The sequence below is a fragment of the Pestalotiopsis fici genome, assembly GCF_000516985.1.
Source record: "Pestalotiopsis fici W106-1 unplaced genomic scaffold PFICI_Scf_1, whole genome shotgun sequence".
Lineage (NCBI taxonomy): Eukaryota > Fungi > Ascomycota > Sordariomycetes > Amphisphaeriales > Sporocadaceae > Pestalotiopsis > Pestalotiopsis fici.
This window is the reverse complement of record NW_006917091.1, coordinates 223697-248492: the sequence shown is the minus strand read 5'-3', so window position 1 is coordinate 248492 and position 24796 is coordinate 223697. Positions and strand designations below refer to the sequence as shown.

Genomic DNA, 24796 nt, shown 5'->3' with positions numbered 1-24796 from the left:
ATATGGACAATATGCGCAAATTCCAGGCAGAATTGTGCAAATCACGGAGTTTAAATGCTGAGTTAGGCTTTCATGTTCACGGGGGCTGAGAATGAATTCCAGTCCAGCTGAGCTCAAAGTTGGAACTATTTCATCCGATTGCAACCTTTCCGTGAGCTTTCACCATGGATCTCAAGACGATACACATGAAGGCCGAGTCATTATCATGATCGAAGTATACCTCTACATAAGCTGCGACTCGTTAGCATGGGACCAAATCTTGATAACCCACGACATCGACAAAAGGACGCGCCAGCGGCGGGACAGTACATTCCGCATCATACAATGTCTATTATTATTCTACGGAAACTAGATACTCGTCAGCCCCGTAACACAAATTGAGCCCCTCCCACGTTTTCAAGCGGCTCCTCTCGCCCCCCCTTTCAACGCTCCGAGTACCCCTAGGTACAATTGACTTTGAACCCACAGACTGGCGCCTTGGCAGACAATTTTGTCACTTGCTCGACCCCATTCAACACGAATCCAAGACAACACGGCTCTGAATTCAAATGGGAAAAGCCAAAGTCAATTCTGAATAGGCCCGCACTAATAAAACCGTTCAAAGTACCGATGCACCGTTTTGACCGCAGAGCGATTCGGATCCAACGGACATCGTGCAAAGCATTCTAGCGGAGTCTGCTTTGGCTTCTAGCCGCATCGGCGGAAGCTGCGGCTCTTTCACTGGGTAGGTAACAATCAACATTGGGCCAGTATAGCAAGCCCAACGATCATGGTCAAGTCCTCCCGAACCAAGTTGTTGGGACGAATGCACAGTGGTGTAAAAAGATGATTGACATTCCTGCAGTACTTGCATCTTCAAACTTGTAGTGTCATTGTACTGGATTGGCCGCTCGTCAATGAGATCTTGTAAAATCATGCGAATTAAAACGCTGGTTCAATTGAGTAGGTAGGCATCAACGCTTGATTGCCCGGATATATATAAAACAACAGCTGAATGACAGATGAAACTCCATAAGGCCGAGTGCCTATATTCCTCGCCTTGTAAACGCCATAATTCTAATTTCAGCTCACGCCATCTCCTTTGGCTTTGTAGGCTCCTTGTCGAATACCGTAGAGTTCGATCGGGAGCGGTCTTGCATATGTTGCAGCTCAAGTGCAGGAGCCTTGTCCCAGGGACTCTCATCCTTGGTCGCTTTGAACGGCTCGGTAGTAACGCTCGTGGCGGTTGTCTTCCACACGTCATGGTTGCCCGACGCCTCAAGATGTGACTTCATGGCGCGACTCGCCGATGGACTGCCAGATTGGTTGTAATACTCTGAACGGCTTGGACGTGTCGAACCAAAGACTGTTGGCCAATAGACCTTGAGAACGGCCCGAACGGCTGGAAGACATGCGCAAATCACGCCTACCGGGACCTCAACGGTTGTCCAGATACCGACAATGACATAATCCTCTGGTTTATACTTGTCAGACATGATTGTTGTGCACAAGTTGCGGGCAAAACTTGATTCATTGATCGAAAGGATTGCGTGCGCGAGAAAGGGTAAAAGAACTCACGGGTAAGATTTGTGGTGTTTCCAAAAGCCACTAGAGAGTGAAGGCGGAGAATGCTGACAATCGTGACACTGCAGCATGGTCAGCTTCAATACAAGGCAAGATGATAATCGGGTGCAAGACTTACAGAAAGCCAAGACTGAACATGAGCATGACCTGGATCTTCTTGGTATTGGAGAGAGATAACTGCCAGAGCTCAGGCAGTGGTAGGATGACCATTGCCAGGTCCAGCACAATGTTGATCCCCGCAGATGCCCAACCTTGGGCGTTGATATTCCGACAGGTTACTTGGTGTTGATCGTCCCAGAAAAGCCACGCGCCTTGGACTGGTGTGCACTGGAATATTGACACAAAGTCAAAGATGAGGGCGTATAGAACGTTGAGAACAATCAAAGCATATATGGCTGGTTGGACTCCGGCAATGGATCGCTTGAACACCTCGAGGTAAAAGAGAAGGATCGATATCTTCGTCAGTGCGGTGGAGGGAAAATAAACGATTTCATCCCAGTAGTACAACTAATGACGGCACGTTAGACAGCGAACCATATGGCAAAAATTGGGTTATACACACGTAGAGAACTTCGGTGATGTTGCTTGACGGGATATTCCAGATATCCTTTCCCAGGCCGTACTGCGCCACTGTGATGGTGATTAGACAATGACATATGGCATGGTTTGGGTTGAGTTCGTACAAGGTATACTGAGGATGAGGAGAGGAATCATGAAGATCTAGAACGTTAGCTATAGTCCATCTGACGTAGCAGTGGTAGTGGCTCTTACAGTGGCAGCAGTGATTGCCCAGTCACCCATGCCCCAGGTGCCGTGTCCAAGGTGACATCTTGACATTACACGTACGCCAAAAGCCAGTAGAGCAAGGGCGCCAAAGACCATGGGCACGATCACCACCTGCGCTGTGCGGTCTACTGGCTCGACGCCGCATGAGTCCTTGGAGTACTTGGTAGTAGCTAAGATATTGTGAGCTTGTCAACTTCTCGAAACATGCAATACACAAAAGTCTTACCAAGCTGCTCGACGACAGTACAGTTGCTCAGCACACATGATGTTATAGCTGCTGTCAAGTCTTCGTTGGTGCAGATGCAAGTGGTATTCGTAAGCGAGCACACGGACTCCAAAGTCAGGGTCGTAATGCATTTGAGCTTCTAGAAGTCAGTTTGGGGAACAACAGTACCAGGGGGGACCCGTGCCGCTTACACCGCAGACAGGAACCTCTGTCGCCCTCTGCACAAGGGCCTCATGGATATCAGACGCGAAGTCCATGATGGAAGATGTGTGAGTTATTCGACCAAAAGGCTGAGACGTCTCGGGGGTCTGCAACTTCGGGTGAAGGTGTTATAATATGAACTCCTTGATATCCATTTGGACCCCCATTCCGTTCCAGTGACTGCAAGTGCCTGCATGTCATCCCTAGAACGATTCCGCGATGTATCGATAAGTTTGGTATTAAGATGGGGATACCCTACATGGTCTGCCAAGTTATTGGGATCGTCTGTGAGAGTTTAAACTGCAAAGTCCCCTGCAACTCTAGACTCGTACATGCCTTGTCGGACTAGTGACCGGCGGCATGGGTACGGCTAAACTAGGGACCTGACGATGATCCCGTCAACGTGGTTGTCTAGCATTCCAGTCGTACGACTTGCTGTATGTAGCGTTATTGTTAAGGCTTACGGCTTACAAGTCGGTAGTTTTTTTGGTATTATCGTTTTATGCCAAAGTACAGTTGATTTGGTTGAAAATTAGTCACTTGGTTGTCACTCTGGGGCTTGCTTAGGACGGATATCGTACGAATGACTGAATCATTTCCCCTTGCGCTTGAGCGTTTTCGGCCGATATCGTGTGGGCGGTAAACAGTGGGGTGCTACCCCTGCTAGATGACAGGGCTGATTAGCAAACCAGCCAGGGTACCAAAGGCCTGGCAACCCGGGTCGGCAGTTTTTTTTTTATGTGTTTGTTGTTTGGTTCTGGGTTGATCTTCCGCGGAAGCAAGTTAGAACAGGTCCAGAGAGTCCATTCAGCCCAGTTGGTCTGACATATCGATCAAACACCGCTCTTCGTCCTGTAGCACCGCTTTTCGTCCCGTTCAAAAATTACTTCATCTTGTGTGATATTGGTGTTTGCTTATCTTACAAGAGCCCTAATCATTGCCTGCGGTACTAATCCCTTTCTTTCAATGCTTTACGTACTTTCGTTTGGTTTCTTCGCTAGTCGTGCCACGTAGATACAATCCCCTGAGAAGTGCTTTGCCGCGACTCGTAGTCAAGTGATCGGCATTGAAATATTTTTCCCCGGCTCTCGGGTTAGCTTGATGGGGCTAGGGTATGGAGATGCGTAAGCAGGTTATACTCTATATTCTCTAGACCGACTTGGCTGGCTCGCGGATAGTCGACCCTGGCAACTTTATGTTGTGGCTCAGCAAATCATTCTTCTAGGGGCATGGGGTCATATGGGGAAGCGGGGACAGTGGCTGCAAGGGACTAGTAATAACAATACGCAGTGGGAAAGTTATTCAATTCATTCGCCCTTGCACAAACAATTTCTACTCCTTTCTCGGCGGACAAGCAAATGTGTAATCTTTGAGACGTGGATTTTTTTTTATTCCACTACAGAAATGCATGCAAGCACGAATCCACCCAAAATTACCCGATATATTACCTGGTATGACGGCTGGCGGAACCGGGCACCCGCCCAACGTACGCCATTTTCCTCACCTTCGACTAGCTCCATGGCTAATCTCTAGTTACTCTTAGCTACACTCTTTTGATGTCGGCCTGCTTTTGCAATTAGTCCATGATCCTTGGTCTACGTTGCCAAACCCTTGATACTCCGTCTGTGATCATTTCACCCAACTCGGGCAAAGATTGTCATTCGCACAATGGCACGCACCATGGGTTCCTGCTCAGGAGTGCACCTCATATACGATCCATCACCGACCCGCCGGACTGGATTGCCATGTCTTCTGGAAACCTCTCCCTGGATGTGAATATCGTGCCGCAAAAGGGGTTGCGTCTTGTTAATAGATGCATCTGTCCGTGTCAGATCTCTTGGATATCGGGATCAGTTCTATTGCACCCTAGCGGCTAGTGATTCACAATGAGGGCAACTTCACTCTTTGTCAGCCTTCCCGCTGCTCTGGGATACTTTTTACTCACGTAAGCTTGTTTATAAGAAGTGGCCAGCCTTTACTAATTGTTCCCCCAGAGCAAGTACCGGAAGCGCCAAGCACCACCATCACCCGAGATATCAATCCTTCGTCAATGAGCGTGACACTACTACCTCGTCGAGTGCGTACGACTATGTTGTCGTTGGCTCTGGGCCGGGCGGTGGTCCATTGGCCGCCAACCTCGCTATCGCCGGCTATAGCGTCTTGTTGATCGATGCTGGCGGTGACTCTGGCACTGACTATACCGAGTCGCTTCCTGCCCTTCACCTATTCGCAACCGAGTACGAGGAACAGAAGTGGGACTTTTTTGTGAACCACTACACAGATCTCGAGCGCCAGAAGAGGGATTCCAAGATGTCGTATCGCAAAACGGACGGCGACTTATATGTCGGTCTAGATCCTCCAGAGGGTGCTGAGCCACTTGGTATTCTCTATCCCCGCTCTGGTGCTCTCGGAGGCTGTACTCGCCATAACGCACTCATCACTATCGGTGCGCAAGATAGCGACTGGAACTACATCGCCAATCTCACTGGTGATGATTCGTGGGCGTCGAGCAATATGCTTCAGTATTTTGAGAAGATTGAGAATGCCAGGTATCTCCCGAGTAGCGTTGTTGGCCATGGCTACAATGGCTGGCTTTCGACTGAGCTGACATCTCTGTCCCTCGTTGTCGAAGACCAGAAGCTCCTCTCTCTGATCATTGCTGCTGCCACTGGCATGGGCAAACATCTTCTCACCGCTCTTGTGAGCACAGTTGTTGGTCTTGGCCAAGTGCTCCTTCGTGATATCAACGCTCCAGGCCAGGCCAGCCAAACTGGTCTGTATCAGGTGCCTCTTTCAATGAAGAACAATGTGCGAGGTGGACCAAGGGAGTTCATTTTGGACACTGCCAACGCAGTAAACTCGGACGGTTCACGCAAGTACAAACTTGATATCAAGCTCAACACTCTGGTAGGGACTCCTTTATCATCCTACTAGGGTCTTCACTCATGCTAATGTGTCGCAAATTAGGTTACCAAGGTCCGCTTCGATGAAAGTGGTACAGTCCCGAAGGCTGTAGGCGTCGACTACCTTGAGGGCGCGTCCTTGTACCGTGCAGACCCCCGTTCCAGCGGCGCCTCGCAGACGGGTTCGGGAAGCGTGAACGCCACACATGAAGTCATTCTCGCAGCCGGTGCGTTCAACACACCCCAGCTCCTAAAGCTGAGCGGAGTTGGCCCACGCGACGAGCTGGAGTCCTTTGATATTCCTGTAGTTGTGGACCTTCCAGGTGTCGGTGGCAACATGCAAGACCGCTACGAAGCTACCTTGGTTGGAAAGACAGATAGCGACTTTGTGATTACCTCCAAGTGCACATTCTTGCAGTCCATGCCGGATCCTTGTCTCGATGCCTACACTAGCGGAATCGACCCCATCACCAAAGGCGTGTATGGAACCAACGGCATCGCCATTGCAATTGTTCAAAAGTCATCCGTTGCCGAGGACGAACCCGACCTGCTCATTTCGGGTGCCCCCGCCAACTTCCGCGGCTACTTCCCGGGATATGCCAATGACTCCCTGTCCGACGCCCAGCACTGGGCCTGGATCGTCCTCAAGGCCCACAGTCGCAACAACGCCGGCACAGTCAAGCTTCAGTCTACCGACCCCCGTGACATGCCCTTGATCAACTTCAACTCTTTCGATACTGGCGTCAACGGTAATGGCGAAGGCGACAAAGATCTTCAGGCTGTTTACGAGGGCTTTGAGTTTGGTCGCCGGGCATTTGCCGACCTGATTCCTCTCGACGGGTCTTTCCCCGAGACATGGCCAGGCGCCGCCACTTCTGATGAAGACGATGTCAAGCAGTTCCTAAAGGATGAGGCTTGGGGCCACCACGCATCGTGCACGTGCGCAATCGGCGCCGACGGTGACCCAAATGCCGTCCTAGACAGCAACTTCAAGGTTAGAGGTGTCGAGGGTCTCCGAGTTGTGGACGCCAGCGTCTTCCCCAAGATTCCTGGATTCTACATTGCACTTCCCTTGTACATGGTCTCGCAAAAGGCCAGCACCGTTATCATTAATGACGCCAAGTCGTCGTAATTTAGACTTGGACCTTTAGATTCAGCAATTCTCTGTTATAATAGTTGCCATTGTATATAATTCCAATTATTAATCAAGACACAATCTTCATTCAATTCGATTTCGATACCGCCTCAAAACTGAGAGAATCAGAGTTGCCCGCCAAGTCGTTTAGATCTGCCCCTGACGAAATCGGATAACAGACTGCCGATAGTTCTAGAACAAGGACCCCTGCTCTCTATAGCCCACCAGCCGCGGATTTGAATTCCACATGGGGACAAGCTACGCTTTCAGCTCACAGTGACGTCTTTCCACAGGGACTTATACTATATAATATCCGTGTCATGATCCATGGCGATCTGCAGCACTAAACATGGTCATGGAATTTCGTTCTTCCAAATCGCATTCTATGCCATGTCGAGCAGCACGCGACTAGGTCAAACCCCATGTCTCTGCAGAAAGTCCATCATGATACCCTTGCACTTCCCAGCGGACTCTCCTTGATAACCCATGACTAGTCGCTTACGGCACTTGTGCCAAGGTGTCTGCCAAGGTGTCTACCGAGCCTGAGGAAGAAGCCTTGTCACAAACGCAGAATACTCCTAATTTTGCTGTAAAAGGGCATGAGTTGCATTTCTGATGTCCTTGCCTAGCCACCTTCCAGATCATCATCGGTTGATGACAGCCGCTCAGAAATCTGGGACGGTCCATATTGCACATCTCTCAGTACGGTCATCACCGGAATCGTACTCTTGTGGGCGAACCCTGATATGTACCGAATGAGCACGGCATTTGACAAACGACAACTTGTTATTGATCTCTGTAATTTCAGGGCTAATTTCCTTCAACAGCTCAAGTGGCCCGATTTGTTGTCCAAATATCGGTCAGCTCCGGCGGGAGCCATCAGACAGCATCTGTTGTGCTTGCGAATTGTCGACTGCTCAAGTCAATCGAACACAAAGGGATCAAGAACCTGTCAAAGATGATCAACCTCGATGCAAGCCATGTAGGGTATTCCACAAGCCTGCTGGGTTTCCAGAGCCACACTCAGCACTGCTAGATCACAAGTCACATTCATAGGGTTTGTATACATTATTCTCCTTCTATCACATCATGATGCGTGCCGCGCTTTAGAAGAATCATCTAATGAAATCCGTACGCGCAAAGAACTCATCCATCCGCCTACCGGCTCTTGCTGTTTCCAACGACTCGGGCGGGTCGCCCTCCCGTACTTCTGCCAGATACTGTTCAAACTTGTTCGCCAGAATGATGGATCGCTGCAGATGCGCAAAAGTCATCCTAGTGTTCTTGTACAGAGCAAGTTGTCGTGCCGTACTAATCGAGTTTCGTATCTGTCGTCCGTTCATGGGATAGACCGCCAGCTCGTCGATGTGCAGCTTTAGATCCTCTAGATCCACACTATCCTGCTCTCCCAGGTCCTCCAATCTTCGAATAAAATTCCACCAAACCTGTTTGCGCTGGACCTGAGTAAGTTTCTCGTATCGTAATGCTAGTGAAATACGAGACTTGAACGCTTCGTCAAACGTGCCGACTCTGTTGGTGGTGAGGATCAAGATGCCTTCATAATACTCGAGGGTACGTAGGAACACAGACACCAATGCGTTGCGTTTCAGGTCGTTGAGGGTGCGCTGCTCGAGAAAAACTTCCGCTTCATCCAGGAGTACGACGCAGTCCCAGATCTTGCCTAGATGGAAAACCGAGTCGAGGTATTTCTCCACAGCTTCGGGCTCCGTTCCGATGTCCCCGCAGGTGACTGGATAAAGAGGCTTTCTTGCAATCTCAGCTACAGACTCGGCGGTATAAGTTTTGCCAGTGCCCGGTGGTCCATGAAGCAGTAGAATCAGGCCGTTGCCTTTACTCTCAATAAGATCCGTTCCTTTCTGAGTGGTCAACTGATTGGTAACGAGAGCCTGTATCATTTCTTTTGTGTCATCATCTGCTACAAGACTTCCGAAAGCTTCGTCATTCCAATTTATTTCTTGGATGAGGTCAACCTCAAGTGTGGCTGCCCATGGCGTTAGTATTGCACTTTTCCAGAAAAGCGATATCACAAGTTACCTACTCCATTTCTTCGTTCGAAAGTTGAACCCAGGGATCTCGCTGGGGAATACGTATACGTCCAGAGATTCGGGTACTCCATTGTTTGGACTGTATGGCTTGTTCTTTTTGGTCATCAGTTTGTCCAGGTTCTGGAATAGCTTGGCTTCCGGATGCAGTTCTTTATAGGTGTGGAAGTCAATCATGAACCGTTGACCCTATTTGAATCAGATGTTGCAATCGAAAAGTTTTCTGAGGGGTGACTCGACAAGGGCATGACTTACAATCGATTTCTTATCGTCAGACCTGGCTTTATAAGAAACAAGGTGACCCTTTTGACTACACCAGAAGGCCTGTTTCCCACGAGACTCCAGTAGTTGACGCACTTCATTGCTTGAATACTCAAGCGGGATCAGGTCCAAACCTGTGATTGCCATCTCCATATCTCCATCTTCAACGTTCAACTCTATTTCGAGGTCTTCGTCTGACCACACCAACTCTCCATTGTAGCGCAACGAACATGCTGGTATCCGCCATGACGATATTAATGCTCTATGTTCATCCCCTGCCTGGGGAGTAGCCGGCACCGGATGGGACTTGGCCAAGTAGCCTTGAGGCAGATTGCCATGGTTCGATACAAGAACACTTCCTGGACGTATAAGATACTGGAAGTTGGAAGGTGAGACCAGACCTTTACGGAACTGTGAATCGATTTCATCATAAAGTAATCCGTACGTTGAATCAATCCACGAAGTCAACTCCATAACAAGTTGGCGTTGCCGGGGTTGCAGTTGGCTAGCATCGAGTGTGTTTCGATAATGATACCACCAGATGAACGGCGAACCCATTCGCTTCCTTTCATTAATGGAAGGAAACTCTTTTCTAAACGTCGGGTCCTGGTCGAAGAATGCTCCAACAGCTTGGATCATTTCTGGGGAAACGAGTTGTAGCTCTTCACTTTTAGGCGAGGGCTTCGGAATAGCTTCATTGTTCCTTATAGCCTCGTCGACTTCGGATCGCTGATGCTCCATGTAGTAGCGCTTTTGAATGACGAAGGATATATCTCCTTTCTTCTCCACATACCCCTGAGGATCTAGAACACGGAACTCACCCTTGAGTATCGCTGTTCCATTATAAACCTCAAAGTGGGGTTGGGAGAGATATGTTTCGAGAGTGTTGTTCTTCATGGCATGCATTCCCATTGCGAACTGCCTGTGATCGGGTTGATTGTGGTGCACCAATGTATGAAAGACCTGAACATTTATCTTCGGCTTCTTCAATTTTTTACCACGTCGCAGTTGATTATTCTCCGTCTCCAGTTCCTGAAGCCGATCAAGCAACTCTTCAACGACAACAGGATCATTCGTGACACGGGGATACTGTCTCCTGCTCTCATCTATCCCTTGAGGCTGGTTTGTCACGGGGTATCTATTATTGCTAGACAAAGCAGAAGCTGGGCCAACATTCTGGTCAACCACTCGCGGGCGGCCATCGCTGTCGAAATACCTGCCCGATGGTGCAAAGAAATTTCCGCCCGGTGGTGCAAAGGGATTTAAGCTTGATGGTGCAAACGGATTTGCGCCTTGCGGTATTTCTGGTATTACTTGACCACCATTGTAGCCCGTGTACGTATTATTGGCGTACCCCCTCCCGTAATCGTATGAATCGTTGGAACTTACTGAAGCAACCGGAGATCCCGTTCGCTCCACCAAATTGTTTCCTTGCTCTCCTGGCGTACTCGCCGCTCCGTCAGTCTTCGATGTCGGGGCTGAGTCCACCTTTTTCGCTAGAGCATAGAATTTATGTACCGAGTCAGACGCTGTCTCGTCTTTGGAAATGGTAGATGGAGTTGGGGCAGGATCGTTTACAGAGCTTAGAGGTCGGAGCGCTGGTTGTGTTGGGAGAGTCGGGACAGGAATGATCGTCGGTTGCTGTCTGACCGGTTGAGGAGGTGGAGGTGGGTGTGGGCGGCCGTAGTGATACCCCGACCCGGAATAGCCGAACGGGTAATCGTCAGAGGAATCCATCAATGAATCGTGATACCCAAGAACACGTCGGCTTCCGTTGGCGACAGAAGAATGATGAACACAACAATTTTCAATACTTTGTGAAGTTCTGCTTCTGTAAGTTTGCCAAATGACTCGGACTCAATTGCATACCGATGCCTTTGATTGACGTCAAAGTCTGGAAAGAGGGGAAGATGAGGCTGCGCAGGCGAACATGGGGGCGTGTGGTGGCGATAAATGAGCGTTTGGATTGGTCGGCTATCCCTGTCAGTGCTACATGCATTGAGCGATACGACGTGCAAATGATAGCAAGAAGCTGATGTGCACAGCCCCCAAGGCAGAGCACCTGCCTTCGACGTCGTGCAAAACCTGACGCAAGTTATCTCCTTGCTTCTTCGATCTCTTCAACAAAGCACCCAGCCATCCGGCTGATATTGTCATCCTTTTACATTCAAAAGACATCGACCTGATATCGTGGCCGACTCTGTCCTGAGATTGAAGATGGATGCGACGGACGCATTTGGCCATTATTACCGTGGCGACGTACAAAGTGGGCAATTTCGAGTATATCAAACGGCATTTGGAGGCTAATGTTGAATGCATAGATCGAGAAGAGATAGCGAAGAACGCCTACAGCATCGCAAAAGCGCATCTTGAGCAGACCACTAGTCTCAAGAATCATGAGAAAGCGTGGTTGTTTGGCGCGCCCAGTATTGAAGATGCACAACGAGCAGTAGCCGAGTCCATGGCAAACTGCGAGGCCAAGCATGACTCTTCGAAAGTGCGCAAGTGGCTACATAGAGCGTCTGAGTTGATTTGCCACTATGGAACCGTTCTGGATGTCTTTGTTCAACATCATCCCGAATATGTGTCTTTGGTTTGGGGATTGTGGAAGCTTATTTTCACAGTGAGTACAAAGATAATTCCAACTGAGAGAGGCTCGTAAATTGACCCATGGCTAAAATTGTAGAGCATTCTAAATCATGGCGAGACCCTCAGGGTCTTGGCCAAGTCTATCACGCAGATCGGAGAACGGCTCCCGCGCATTCGAATTGCATCGGAGCTATATCCAACAGGTCAAATGAGAATAGCAATGGAAAGCCTCTACGTCGAGATCCTGGGATTTCTCATGAAGGCATATGGATGGTGCAATGAATCTATACTCAAGCGTGTTTATCATAGCGTCGCGCGGCCTCCGGCATTGCAATACGGCGATACATTGGAGAGAATCGAAATCTGTTCGAACAGCATTGCCGAGATCGCTACTCTTGCCTCTCAAGCAGAGCTTCGAGTCATGCACACTTCTCAAGACGGAAAGTTGGCGGATATAATATCCAAGCTCGAGACTGCAGACCGAGAGCGAGAAGCCGAGTTTAGAGGTCTCCACCACCTTGTTTCTACTCTCAGCATTTCACACGAGCAGCTCGAACAGAAGGTCGATCTTGTGTTATCGCTACTACACGCTACAGGACTGACAATCAACGATCTGCTTGTCAAGACGACTTGTGAGAGCCAAAGTCATAATGGCCACGAAGGGTGCATGTTGCTAACAATTGATCAGCATACCACAGTATCCAGATGAACGCTCATGTCAACACAAATGAGCGACTATCAGATATGCAAGTGTCTCAAGCATTAGCCGCATTGTCGTCTTCGTTTCAAGATCCTTACACATGCTACCAACAACAACTCTTGCTGCGCAAGCGGAGGGCAGCGGGGATTGCGCCAGGTGCCGCGACTAATGAGTTCTGGCTGTCTCCAGAACTCAGAGCGTTTGCTTCCAACCGTGACTCTGACATGATCATTCTTGCTGGCGCATTCAACATCCGTGCTGCAATTAAAGATTTTGGAGTTGATGTGATTAGCTCGCTGACGCGATCAAAAATCAATACTGTTTGGGCGCTGGATGGCGCAAACAACGAGGGAACACAATGGAGCAGTGCAGATCTCCTCAGATATCTCACGTGGCAAGTATTACGAGCATGCAACTTCACAGAAAAGCAAATGTCGGTGCGCTTCTCTCAGTTTCAAACCTCGCAAACTCCACAACAGTGGATGCAGCTCTTCAAAGAAGCTGTCAAGCATGTCGGTGACCAATTGTACTTGGTCGTGGATCTAGTCGTCATACAAGCTTCCTTGGCAACCGCAGACGGATTCAATATTGTCGAAGAGTTAAACAAAATGATGAAATCAGAGAGCAAAGGGGCAACCACTTTGTTGAAAATTATCGTCATAAGTTACAACGCAGATTGGCATCGAAATTTACCATCCGAAATTGCCGGTTCAGTGATTCCAGTGACAAAGGCTGCTTCAAGAAAGGTGACAAGAACATGGAGCAGGACTGCAACAGGGTGGTCACTCCGCTCCAAGAAAATACCGTTGTTGCAGAACCGAAAGGCCCCTCTCATAGCTTCCTCGTACAATGACTGAGTGCACCGGTCATATACGACGAGTGAAATGAGCGAAATCACAGGGCCGGATGCTTGTACTCGTCCACGCTTACATCGCGAATAGTGACACCCTCTTGCACATGCGAATTTTCCAAAACATCAATGAGCCACTTCATGGCACGTTCTTGGCCATTCACAATCTCGGGGACATGGCCACCAGCCGTGTTGCGCTCGTACAGAATGGATGCCCCAAAGCGCTTATAGAGCGCAACATGCTCATCCGTATCGGCAATCGGCGTCATCTCGTCAGCAACGGCCTTGTAGATGTAGAGAGGCATGGTCGGGCAGCCATGGAAACCCAAGGTCCACTCGGTGTGGCGGATTCTGCGGTACACTTCGGAACTCTCAATGGCCTCTCGCCCGCCGACAAAGTACTCGTAAATATCCTGATTCGCATAGGCCTGGAAGGCCAGAAGGGAATTCATCTTGAGACCCTCGAGGAACCCATCTGCATTTCGAGGACCCTCGGTCTTGAGGCGGCTACGAACGTGGGCATCGAACTCGGGGTACTCATTCATAGTACCGAGCAAGATGAGGACCAAATTCCCCGCATAGAGCGTCTTGTTAGTGGCCTCCCACACGGACGCGGCGCTGCTCACCAGGCCCCCGAGCGCGGCGCCGACGAACCCCGATGTCATTTCGGGCGCGTACTGGACTTGCAGCTCGGCAGCTTTCTCGGATGCCAGTGAGCCGCCGCTGTATCCCCACATGGCATACCTGATCTTGTCCGCGGAATCGGGGAGTGGATACTCGGGGTGTCCGGCTAGGGAGAGCACAGCGCGGATGCCGTCAATTGTGGCGTGGCCGGCCTGCACGGTTGCGCCAAAGGCCGCGCGGGGTCCCTCAAAGTCGGGTATCGTCACAAACCACCCGCGTTCCAGCATAGCATTAAGCTTTTCATGGCCAGTCGGAATGCCATAGCGGTTTGGCTCTGGTGGCTGGAACATGCTATATGAGGGCCCGAAATCAATGTTGGGCGTGTTGTACGTGGGCTGGTTAGACAGCAAAGCACTGAAGCCATTGGAACAAACAAAAGTGTGCTTGGGTATCAACAACGACCTGCAGTATCAGCTAACAATTAGATATCAAAGCCATATTAAAATCTATCATTTGACAGTATTATTAAAAAATTAAAAACAAGGATCTAGGAGTACTTGCGTGACTGCCCATGTTGGCTGGTAGCGAGAACCAGTGGTGCGATATAAAATGTGATAAGCCGTAGATGCACTGGAGAATGGCCCTACCCCGCCAGGCACAGCACGAATTCGGAGCACTGTTCCGGGTGCGGACGCTGCTAGATTTGGTGGAGCAGTGGTGTACCAAGGGTCTTGGCTGGGAGGGATCAACTGATCTGCCTCCGTGGCTGCACTAAGCGGTGGTAGTGCCATGATGGTTTGGGGATCTTGTAAGTCAAGATTATAGGGTATAGTTGCTTGGATGAATCTGAAAGCCAAAGCTACAAGTATGAATTGTCACATTAAGATAGAGGCGTATGTTTGCATTTATCTTGGCTTCGGCATTGAGGCCGGAGTTTGGCAAACCCCATCTAACGTCACATTCAATCCAGGTGAGAAACCTCCAACATGTCAGCAATTAGCGCCAACAACCATGCTGCAGGTCATGCTGTATTCCAAGTTGTTGCCGCTGTCCTCTTCGTGCAGGGATTTAGCCAACAATACAATACGAGTTATGACTATAGAACTTATCTTTCAGACGATTGAATCAGCTTGAGTGTTGCGACAATACTGGAGTCTCATTGTGACAAGGCATAAAAGGCGAGATTTGCCGTCTGTGGTTGATGGCAGCGATATAACCTAGCGCCTAACCACGATCCCTGAGCTACCATTCGGCTACCACGCCGAGCACACGCAACGCGGGGCACGGCAAGCAGCGTTGCTGTGTAGCCTGAGACGATGAATGCAAGGCTAGTTTCAATTGTTTGAAGCCCAATTCTCGGTCGCAGTCTTGCAAGGAGAAACTTTTCTAGAAAACGTTGCCACGATCCTCCTTCTCCTCTTTTTGCATATCCTTGACGTTGATGTTCCTCCACAGCAAGACGGTGATGATCATCAAAGGGGTGAGAGCGGATCCCACAATGACCATTTTCCGACCCACATCACCATAGGCCGCAATAACGGCATCGCGAATGGGGGTACCAATTGGGTCTTGCATCTGATTTTGGAATACTTGTTAGCAATCACATTACTGTCCAAGCCAAATACTATTGACCACCACGTACCTGCAATGTAATATCACCAAAGATTGTCCATGCTTGGTCCTTGGCGTCCTCGGGCAGGTACTCGGCAAGCTTGTACGGTAGCATATTGGTCCACATGCCACCAGCAATGGCATAGCCAATCGCCGATCCGATGGATGTAAACAGGCTGTGGATCACCAGCGACAGCGCGACATCCTTGTGCGGCACGGCGGCCATGACTGCAAGTCTTGAAGTGTCCGTCAACAACGCAGAGCCGAATCCGATCAAGATCTGGCACATGGTGACGTAGCCGACGTAGGCTGAAGGTGTTCTAAAGTAGGCAATGAGAGCTGTTCCTAGTAGATACACGGGAATTGATGCAAGGCTGGATATTTGACGTGACCGGTTTGGCGGATGTACCTATTCACGGGTCAGCAGACCTGGAGTTTAGAGGCGAATGAAAGGGAAATTATCTAACAATCCAACAAATGGCCCAATAAAGTATGATGTGAGGGCCAAACCATTAAGTACGTAGTTTGAGTCGCGAATATTCAGGCCATGTACAACTTGGAGATATGAGCTGTAGTATGCGTTCCAGATAAAGATTGTCATGAACATGAGGGCGTGGGTAAGTGCCGCATTGATGACAGTCCTGTCGTTGAGGAGCTCAAATGGAAAGAAGTTGACAGGTGTGAGATACTTTTCCCATGCAAGGAAAACTCCCAGGCAGATGATGCCCAGGATAATCATGACGATGATGTGTGCGCTTTCCCACCCTGCCTTGGAGTAGGAGACCAAGGAAAAAGGCAGAAGGAACAAGATGAAGCCGGCTGCGATAAGAACCATGCCAATAACTAGTATCGAGTCAGTAAAGCACGATACAGAACAAAGACACATTCATGTAAACTTACCATCGAAATGGATAAAATAGTACTTGACAGATTGGATAAAGGTACGTCCAGATCGTTTACGCACGATTCCAGCCTTCTTTACCTTGCGTTCTTGGAAGAAGAGAATGCCAATCACGGGCCCAGAGAAGCCCACCAAGATGATGGCCCATGCTCCAAATGCCCATCTAAAGTTCGAATAGGTATAGAAAAGCTGAGCAATCTCGGGGCCGGCAAAGGTAGTCGCCAGGGTGGGAGTAGCATTCAGGGTCAACATGATCATCCTGTTTCTGAGTGTTGTGATGTCGGCGACAAAGACGGTCAAGACAAAGCCAAGAGCCGCTTTGCCAACCCAGTAAAAGACCTGGGCCGCAACATATGTCTCGACATTGGTGCAAGCCGCCTTCATTATCATTCCCACGACAATGAGGACTACTGAACCAATGAAGCCTTCTGTGCGACCTCGGAGATCAATAATTTTGCTCACAGGCAGCAAAACCACACCACCAATGATTCGAGAGGGGATGTTGATGTTTGCGAGTAATCCGTGTTTTGAGAAATAGGATGTGATGTAAGGCGAAAGCGAGTCTTGGACCGAAGAGAGCATATCCACTACAAAGTTTAGGAACCAGATTCTAAAAGTATTCCATATAGGTTAGCTATAAGCTCAACTGCAAGAAGCCGATACTGGCTTGTTGGAGACACGAGTTCATGCTGACTTACAAAACAAACGTAATCCAAAGCCACTTCTTTGTCCAGAGTTTAGTAATTGCTTCCACTTGTTCAACACCCTCGGGCTTCTGATCATCAAGCGAGGGCTCCTTCGACTCTTCCGCCGGCATCTGAGCAACATTTTGGCCGATTTCAACATCTCTCTTGGGTTCGACCTCGGGTTCGGTTGTGACTGGTTCTGACGCGGGTTGTGCCATTTTGGCCTTTGATGAAAGAGGCAACCTGTGTCTTCGAAATCGACAGCGAACACCACTTCGAGAGGAGCGAGAGGTTATTTCCCACGCAGAATGGTTCGGCAATGAGAGCGAGAGAACGAACATACTGATCCAAGATTGCCTGTTCCCCTCTTAAATACACGACAACTTGGCGTCTTGCCGGTACCATCCGCAGTTGCACACCTGCATACAACCTCATCGTAAACCCGTAGCGCCAAGCATATTGGACCACAGAAGAAATTCCATCAGCATCGCCAAGGCCGATGATCGCTCTTGCGCAGACAGCACATGTCGTTTGTAGCAGGCTGTTGGCAGGACATTAGTCACATGCATCAGAATCGCACTGGGATACCCAAGAACCTACGAACCCCGGAAATAACGCAGTCCAATGAGGTTTCTCAGTCTGGCTGATCTCCTCGTACAGAAATGCATGCCGGCGCGACGCGGCACGCTTGCCGTTCTGGCTTGGGATGGTATGATGGGGGAGTGATCTGCAAGCCAGGACCCATAGAGTAGGATTAAGACCCTGCTTAGCACCATCAGATAACTTTAAAACGAGCCACCCTGCGAAGAATTTTACCGCGCCCCTCACACCCTAAGCTTGTGCTTATCTGATCTTTTCGTGACCGTCCCATACTGGACCCATTATAGAACGTGCCAAGCTTGCAGTAGAGCAAGGCTCTCCGGAGCCTTTCAGGCCGTGAATCATCGTTTACGACAACCGTAGGTTTTCTACCGTAACCCACCAAGTTAATTCCTTTGCTGCTTCACTCCTTTGTCAAAGATTATCGTCAGTTTCTCACATAGTGCGCCAGAGCTAAGTTTGTGGTTCAGTTGAACTTTCCACGGTCAACAACCCAGCGCCTAGGAATTATTGACAGACATTCAATATTTGAGCGGACAAAATAACCTCCACAGAATTGATGAAATGGTAGCCTAGACGGGCTGCATCCGTCCCTGGGCGTCTCGTGCATCCACAACCCCATTATTATAGTCTGCTTGGCACCCGCACCGTCCCCTATTCTTCCGATTCTCATTCGGCCGATTCTTCCCACTGCGCTGACACTTTGATCCCGGGTCGTCGACAATACGACTTGTCACCCCCGACCGTTCTAGCCCGTCCCGGCGGATTGCCTCGGTTGCCTCCCGGAGCATTGCAAATTCCATCATGAAACGTTACCACTGATTTCCCAAATTTCGTAATTCTCTCAGCTTTCGGAATGAAGAATGGAGACACGCCAGGCAACTAGGCAAACCTTGATTATTGACTGTGGCTCTTTCACCTTGTCGTAGCAATCTCTTCATCTCGAGGCTCAGAGTCACCGATCACCAAAGCTGGGTCAGTGCCGTCGTACCGTTGGTGCAACGACTGCAGCAATTTGCATCCCACAACGGCCAAACCGCCGAACAGGATCAGTACTTGGTATCCGTATGCATACTTGGGAGCATCATTGGTAGGGAATAATGCCACTGTATTGGATCAGTCATGTCTTGCATGTCCGTATTAATGCAATGGTGGACGTACATGGAAGCCAGGACGAGAAACAATAGGTGAAAATATTGCCCGTCGCAACAAGCAGTTGCTTGAGGTTTGGATCCGCCCGATTGAGCTCATTTCCCCAGGCCTGGCACATTGTCAGTCTGTAGAGCGAAATGTGCCGCATTGTGGTAGACACTAACTATAACAATGGGCTGTGCGGCTGCGCCCATATAGGCCAGGTAGTTGGCAAAGAGAATCACTCCTTTTGGCAGGTACCAAACGGAAAGCAAAATATTGGCGAGCATCACGACGCTCTCCACGGCAATGATGGTGGGGAGGCGCTTCCCGGTGGCGTCTGCAATCATGCCAAATATGAATGCAGAGACGATACTGAGTGCGCTACCTGCAGTGGGTAGGACGTTGGTATCTACGATGCTATACCCGATGGCCTTGAGCCAGAGATTAAAGTAGTTTGTGCCGCTTCCAGCTTGCGCAACCATGCTGGAAATGAGTTAGTCAGAAAGTTGTTGATGTGTCTGAGGGGAACATGAGGGCGTACGTATAGGGAAGGATAAAAGCCCAAAGGCGCCAGTTCGTATACACCTTTTTGATTACGTTGAGGCTGAGGCGTTGAGGAGGTCTCTGACCCAATGCCTCGATTCTTTTAACACCGTATTCCTTATCCTGTTGACTCATGGTCAGATTCGCCTTTTGCAGGCACTAACCTTGACTTACCTCGCTTGTCCAATAGAAAGCTCGTGTCGTGTGTGGCAAGTCTGGTATTGCCCACAGACCCCAGGCTGCAATAGGGAGTGAGATGATTCCATCAAATATGAAAAGCCCTGCTTATTTCAGTACGAAGGTCCCTTGAGTTACATGAAACTCAATTTATGAACTTACATCTCCATCCTGCAAGACCCAATTTGCCGTTCATGCCTGAATAGAGTGCAGCCTGCAGATAGCCACTAAACATGCTCGCAATGGCACTCGTCTGCTCGAAAATGGCCATCCTCTTTGACAATTGTTTTGGACCATACCACCCGCCAAGCAAGGCCGCATATCCTGGGAATGCGCATGCTTCCAGGAGTCCTACGAGGAATCGCAGAGCATACATGGTCTGAATGTTTCTTGTCGCGGCCATGATCATGACCAAAATGGACCACAGAATCTCGCAAGTTGGAATCCAGATTGACGGCCGGATGAACCGAAGTTGAATCATTTGAGAGGGTATGGTTCCAATGATGATGCCGATGTTGAAGAACGTATTGAGCAGGTTTCGCTCATTGCCGTATAATGAGAGCTAACAAATACATCAGTATGTTTATCGTTTCTAGTATAGCTGTATAAGACACTCACATCCTGTTGCATCCCGCTCACAAAAGCATTGCCTGGGATGGTCAGCATGATCCAGGGGACGGCGGACCCAATCTTGCATACTGTAATTTGTCTGATCCAGATACTTGATGAAATAACCTAGGCAAATGTACGAGCTTGCCTAGTCGTCAGTGAATTTGATCCATTTTGAACCTTACTAGAGGTAAACCACACTTACAACAAGTAGCTATCGAGTTTGTGCATGTATCTACGTTCCCTGGGGTCTCCATCGAGAGTGTCCCAAAAGAAACCTGCCCAACGGCGCCATGAAGGTGAACTGGGTGACTTTTGATTATCGGTCGTGATTACAGTGTGCTCTCCGTGATTCGACGGCGCTGCGCTCAGTGAGGTTATATGAGACTTGGACTTTGAGTCGGCCATTCTGAGTCTGGATGCACGGATCGAACTCCATTTGAAATGCAGCAATGTCGAATCATGTACGGCGTGTACGCATCCTTATTTAATATCAGCCGACATGACACATCTCTTCCAGTCGCATACGTTATCTCTTCAAAGCCCTCGGCTGCTATTGGCAATAACGCAATCTGGGTGCCGCTATGGCGACTGAGTCGCAAGAGTTCAATTGTCGATTTGCATGATGTAGTGAACATCATTCCCTGCCGATTGCTGATTTCATCGGGACTTTCTGAGGTCTCGGCCGACAAATGGGGGTTTGTTCGGAAGTCATCCGACGGTGCATCATGGTGTGCGTCAAGGATGATATGGCGTCACTCAGATTATGAGGTGCTTACTCTGAACGAATGCATAGGAAGATGTTTACCCCACACATGTTGATGCGACTCTCCAATATCCTGTTCAGCCCTATATATGAGCAACAAGAGGATGGGAAGTTTTTGAAGCACTTATTTACAGCTTTATTTGCATTCCAAGCAACACTTCAGTGCTACCATTCACCCATTGCAACCAGAAATTATGAGTAGTACTGAGACAGTTGAGACCGGCGTCGAAGCCGAGAAGGAAGTTCGCTTCGAGACATCCATTGATTATGAAAAATCTGAAGTCAGTTCGCTTACAGGCATAGCTTGTTTCCCAGTCCACTTCTAATGCAGTTGTTTTAGTACAAATACTCCTCGTACCTACCTCATTACACCCCCGGAAAACAGGAACCGCTTGAGGAATTTGTGCATCATGATGTAGGATTGCGCGCGGATCCCGAGAAGAAGGCCCTCTTGACAGCACCCGGCTCAAGCTTCGAAGAGATCACACCAGCCATCGGCACAGAAGTGCGTGGTCTCCAGCTAAGCGCCCTGACAAGTCAACAGAGAGACGAGCTGGCCCTGCTGGCCGCAGAGCGCGGTGTTGTCGTGTTCAAGGACCAGGACTTTGCCGATATTGGACCCGACCGCCAGAGAGAGTTTGGTGAGCACTTTGGTCCTCTCCACATCCATCAACACGGTGGGCAGATTAAGGGCTATCCAGAGCTTTTGCCAGTGTACCGCGACTTCAAAAGCGGAGCTGTCGACAATGAGATCAAAAATAATGTCAGCAGTATCAAGTGGCACACTGACATGAGCTATGAGATGTCAGTTCAATCATACTCAGTACAATCTAATTGTGAGGGAGGGATACTAAAAGTGCGCAGCAATGGTATGGGAACGACTATTTTCTTTCCTCTAGAAACCCCAAAGTCGGGAGGCGACACACTGTACCTTTCGACCACGGCCGCATACAACAATTTGTCAGAAGGCTATCGCGAGCGCCTCCATGGTTTGTATGCTACACACTCTGGATCTGAACAGGCAAAAGTTACGGACCATAAAGAAAGATACATTCGTGAGCCGATCGAGACGGTCCATCCCGTCGTGCGAACGCATCCGGTACGTTTCTTTGACAACGAATTTTCCATCTGAGTGGGTACTCATTATGTGATTCAGGTCACGAAGGAAAAGTCACTGTATGTCAACAGGCTTTACACGCGAAGAATCCAGGGTTTCAAGGAAGAGGAGAGCGGCAAGTCGACCCCACTGGCAATCTAAATGTGATCCCTTTGACACTAACCACCGGCACTTACCAGCTAATATCCTCAACTTTTTGTACAATCACATTGAACATGGGCAAGATTGGCACATTCGGATTCACTGGACCCTAGGGACAGTGTTGGTTTACGATAATCGCAACACTCAGCAGTGAGTACACCCAACTGCGTCCGAGTCAACTGCGAGGACCGCGCTAAAGACGATGCATAGTTCGGCACTGCGTGATTTCAAGGTTAGAGAGGGCGAGACGAGACGGCACATGCTTCGAATTACACCTCAGGCTGAGAAGCCGTTTTTTGACGCGGGGGAGCAGCCGGCAGACGGCAGCCATAAGTCCAACAAAGGATGACAAGGAGGCAATTGATATATAGTGTGTTTTCAACCCTTGAACATGTGCTAGTTAGGTATGTTCCTTCTTTTTGTTATATATCTTCCGCAATGGAAAGCCGTGAAATGATGGCTCATCTGTCAGGATTCCTCGAAACTGACTTTCTACAGTTGAATGGAAGTTTTTCAATGCTCGCATCGCATAGCAGTAGTCTTAAGCTGGCATCGGTGTGCGAGCGAGTCTGCGAGCTAGAAAGCCGAGACATAAAATAAAATCGAAGTTGTTGGATGATGCATCACTAGCAATAGTGGGGACACATTCAAGCATCATTACAAGTCACATTCGTTCAATGGCAAGCACCGCAACTTCACAAAGTCTCACTACGATCGATCACCATCAAATAACATTAGCGTGAGATCCTCAGTTATCGAGAATTAGATGCAAAGTCACAACCTAGTCACAACTTTAGTCACAAGAGTATTACGGCTGAAACTCGGTTGCTACAATTTCGCATGCAGCAAAATAATACGTCATTTGTGGCTGGTCAGTGCAGTTACCCGTGTACGGCCTCGTGGAGGCTCTTGGTTACACAGAATTACGTACGGGAAGGGCTTTTAGTGCGGCGCCCGTTTGTGCGCACATTAATTTTTGACTTGAAAGAAGCATCTTCCATAATTACTTCTTTTTACTTGATATGGTGGTTTCGATAGAATATGGTCCCATATTTAAAAGCGCGGACAGACGCAACTTCCTGCGACGTCTCATTTGGCAACGACATGGCAGCAACAGATATTGTGTCGGTTGACCCAAAGGGAGATGTCATTCTTCAGGTCAACGCCTCGCCACAATCAACGGCAAGAAGCTTTCTTGTTTCTTCGAAAGTCCTATGCCTCGCCTCCGATTACTTTGTCGCGATGTTCAACTCTCGATTTGCAGAAGGGCGTCGACTTCAAGAGGAAGCTTGTCCAACCATCACGTTAGAGGAGGATGATCCTAATGCGATGCACATCATCCTTAGACTTCTACACCACCAGCACCATAATATTGAGCTACAGATGGATCCCGAGCTCCTTGCCAGCGTGGCCATCCATTGTGACAAGTATCAATGCCATCAAACATTGAGACCTTGGGCAGTCCACTGGTGTGCAAGCTGTTCCAAAGTTTCTGCATCAGAGGATCTGGGCTATCTTCTCCTGGCGGCACACTTGTTCCGTGTTCCAAACTTCTCTCAGATATCAGCGCAGGCTTCCAGACATCTACAGCCCGAGTTTGGGCGGGTTTGGAAACAGCACAATGTTCTTCAGCGCTTGCCCGACACTTTGATAGGTATTTACTTGACTAACACCTATTACATGCCACAAATTCTTACGAATCTACAGATGCATTGACGGAGCAAATTACCGTTTTGCTGAATGAACTGCACCGGAGGCTTCAAGCTTTGGAGGCTGATTTACGTCAAGACAAGGCGGGTTATCCAATGCCAGGTCTTTCTTGTATCCCTTGCGGTAGAACTCATCCCGACAATGCCAGGAAGTGTCATCCATGTCATAATGAGAACCTCACGAGACGCCACTGCACCAGCGATTTCAGGATTGCGGAGTATTTCAGCATACTCGTTCAATGCGACTTGTGGCCTTCTCACGAACCATTTGCGACCTGCAGCTTGTCAGAAATCGTCTTGCGTTTTTCACGCACTCAAAAGAAGAACAAACACCAATGTGGGCCTCCATATGATTGTCCCTTGAGTGCCAGATTAGACTACACCACCGTTACGATGCGGTCGCTGCTGAATGGTATTAAAGGAATACGTAATCAAGGCGATGAAAATCTGTGAGGCTACATGTTTCAATGTGGACGCGTGGTTAAAATCGAACCTTGCTGCACTCATGTAGATAGTACCCAGAGCAATTCACATGTTCGGGCGGGTTAGGATGGCTCTTGATCACCTCTCCTTCGTAGCTCTCTCAGATGGGCTCGGACATCTTCCAGACGCTGCTCCGTTCGAATCCTGAAATTTAGTTATCCATTGGCTTAGCTGAGAAAAGCTTTCTACTTCGGTATTCCTGGAATAATCTAAATTTGCTCTCAAGGGGAATAGCGTAGACCAAAACTACTGCGTACATTTGAGTCCTGGACCCTTCGTGCATAGTCCCACCCTACGGAGCTGACTTTTGACAGGGTACGGAGCAAAAGGAACAGGGGTAGCATGCGCTTACACACGAGCCGAGCATAATGCGTACCTAGGTAGATAAGGCCGCCAACATTTGTCACACGTTGACTTT

General features: G+C 49.1%; 9 protein-coding genes across 9 annotated transcripts; 4 read left to right on the top strand and 5 right to left on the bottom strand.

Annotated features, from left to right (window-relative positions):
• Nucleotides 1-1067: 1067 nt before the first annotated feature.
• PFICI_00079 (uncharacterized protein) lies at nt 1068-2832 on the bottom strand (the record flags this gene model as incomplete). Its single annotated transcript, XM_007828660.1, has 8 exons — nt 1068-1453; nt 1558-1625; nt 1682-2070; nt 2126-2193; nt 2247-2283; nt 2335-2519; nt 2576-2711; nt 2767-2832. 8 exons carry the CDS (start codon nt 2830-2832, stop codon nt 1068-1070), a joined length of 1335 nt encoding a protein of 444 aa, XP_007826851.1.
• Nucleotides 2833-4662: 1830 nt separating this feature from the next.
• PFICI_00078 (uncharacterized protein) lies at nt 4663-6811 on the top strand (the record flags this gene model as incomplete). The annotated part of the gene is made up of 3 exons (XM_007828659.1): nt 4663-4721; nt 4771-5683; nt 5744-6811. The coding sequence occupies 3 exons, from the start codon at nt 4663-4665 to the stop codon at nt 6809-6811; spliced, it is 2040 nt and encodes a 679-aa protein (XP_007826850.1).
• Nucleotides 6812-7929: 1118 nt separating this feature from the next.
• On the bottom strand, nt 7930-10875 carry PFICI_00077 (uncharacterized protein; the record flags this gene model as incomplete). Its single annotated transcript, XM_007828658.1, has 3 exons — nt 7930-8816; nt 8874-9066; nt 9133-10875. The coding sequence occupies 3 exons, from the start codon at nt 10873-10875 to the stop codon at nt 7930-7932; spliced, it is 2823 nt and encodes a 940-aa protein (XP_007826849.1).
• Nucleotides 10876-11355: 480 nt separating this feature from the next.
• PFICI_00076 (uncharacterized protein) lies at nt 11356-13284 on the top strand (the record flags this gene model as incomplete). Its single annotated transcript, XM_007828657.1, has 4 exons — nt 11356-11404; nt 11460-11761; nt 11825-12359; nt 12416-13284. The coding sequence occupies 4 exons, from the start codon at nt 11356-11358 to the stop codon at nt 13282-13284; spliced, it is 1755 nt and encodes a 584-aa protein (XP_007826848.1).
• A 37-nt stretch (nt 13285-13321) lies between these two features.
• PFICI_00075 (uncharacterized protein) lies at nt 13322-14251 on the bottom strand (the record flags this gene model as incomplete). Its single annotated transcript, XM_007828656.1, has 1 exon — nt 13322-14251. The coding sequence occupies one exon, from the start codon at nt 14249-14251 to the stop codon at nt 13322-13324; it is 930 nt and encodes a 309-aa protein (XP_007826847.1).
• A 1036-nt stretch (nt 14252-15287) lies between these two features.
• On the bottom strand, nt 15288-17317 carry PFICI_00074 (uncharacterized protein; the record flags this gene model as incomplete). The annotated part of the gene is made up of 5 exons (XM_007828655.1): nt 15288-15476; nt 15544-15921; nt 15988-16355; nt 16413-17023; nt 17112-17317. The coding sequence occupies 5 exons, from the start codon at nt 17315-17317 to the stop codon at nt 15288-15290; spliced, it is 1752 nt and encodes a 583-aa protein (XP_007826846.1).
• Nucleotides 17318-18614: 1297 nt separating this feature from the next.
• PFICI_00073 (uncharacterized protein) lies at nt 18615-20570 on the bottom strand (the record flags this gene model as incomplete). Its single annotated transcript, XM_007828654.1, has 9 exons — nt 18615-18805; nt 18861-18960; nt 19016-19316; nt 19375-19499; nt 19551-19657; nt 19716-20115; nt 20172-20203; nt 20253-20305; nt 20368-20570. The coding sequence occupies 9 exons, from the start codon at nt 20568-20570 to the stop codon at nt 18615-18617; spliced, it is 1512 nt and encodes a 503-aa protein (XP_007826845.1).
• A 552-nt stretch (nt 20571-21122) lies between these two features.
• On the top strand, nt 21123-22186 carry PFICI_00072 (uncharacterized protein; the record flags this gene model as incomplete). Its single annotated transcript, XM_007828653.1, has 4 exons — nt 21123-21209; nt 21269-21732; nt 21793-22027; nt 22085-22186. The coding sequence occupies 4 exons, from the start codon at nt 21123-21125 to the stop codon at nt 22184-22186; spliced, it is 888 nt and encodes a 295-aa protein (XP_007826844.1).
• A 1104-nt stretch (nt 22187-23290) lies between these two features.
• On the top strand, nt 23291-23902 carry PFICI_00071 (uncharacterized protein; the record flags this gene model as incomplete). The annotated part of the gene is made up of 1 exon (XM_007828652.1): nt 23291-23902. The coding sequence occupies one exon, from the start codon at nt 23291-23293 to the stop codon at nt 23900-23902; it is 612 nt and encodes a 203-aa protein (XP_007826843.1).
• Between the last annotated feature and the right edge of the window lie 894 nt (nt 23903-24796).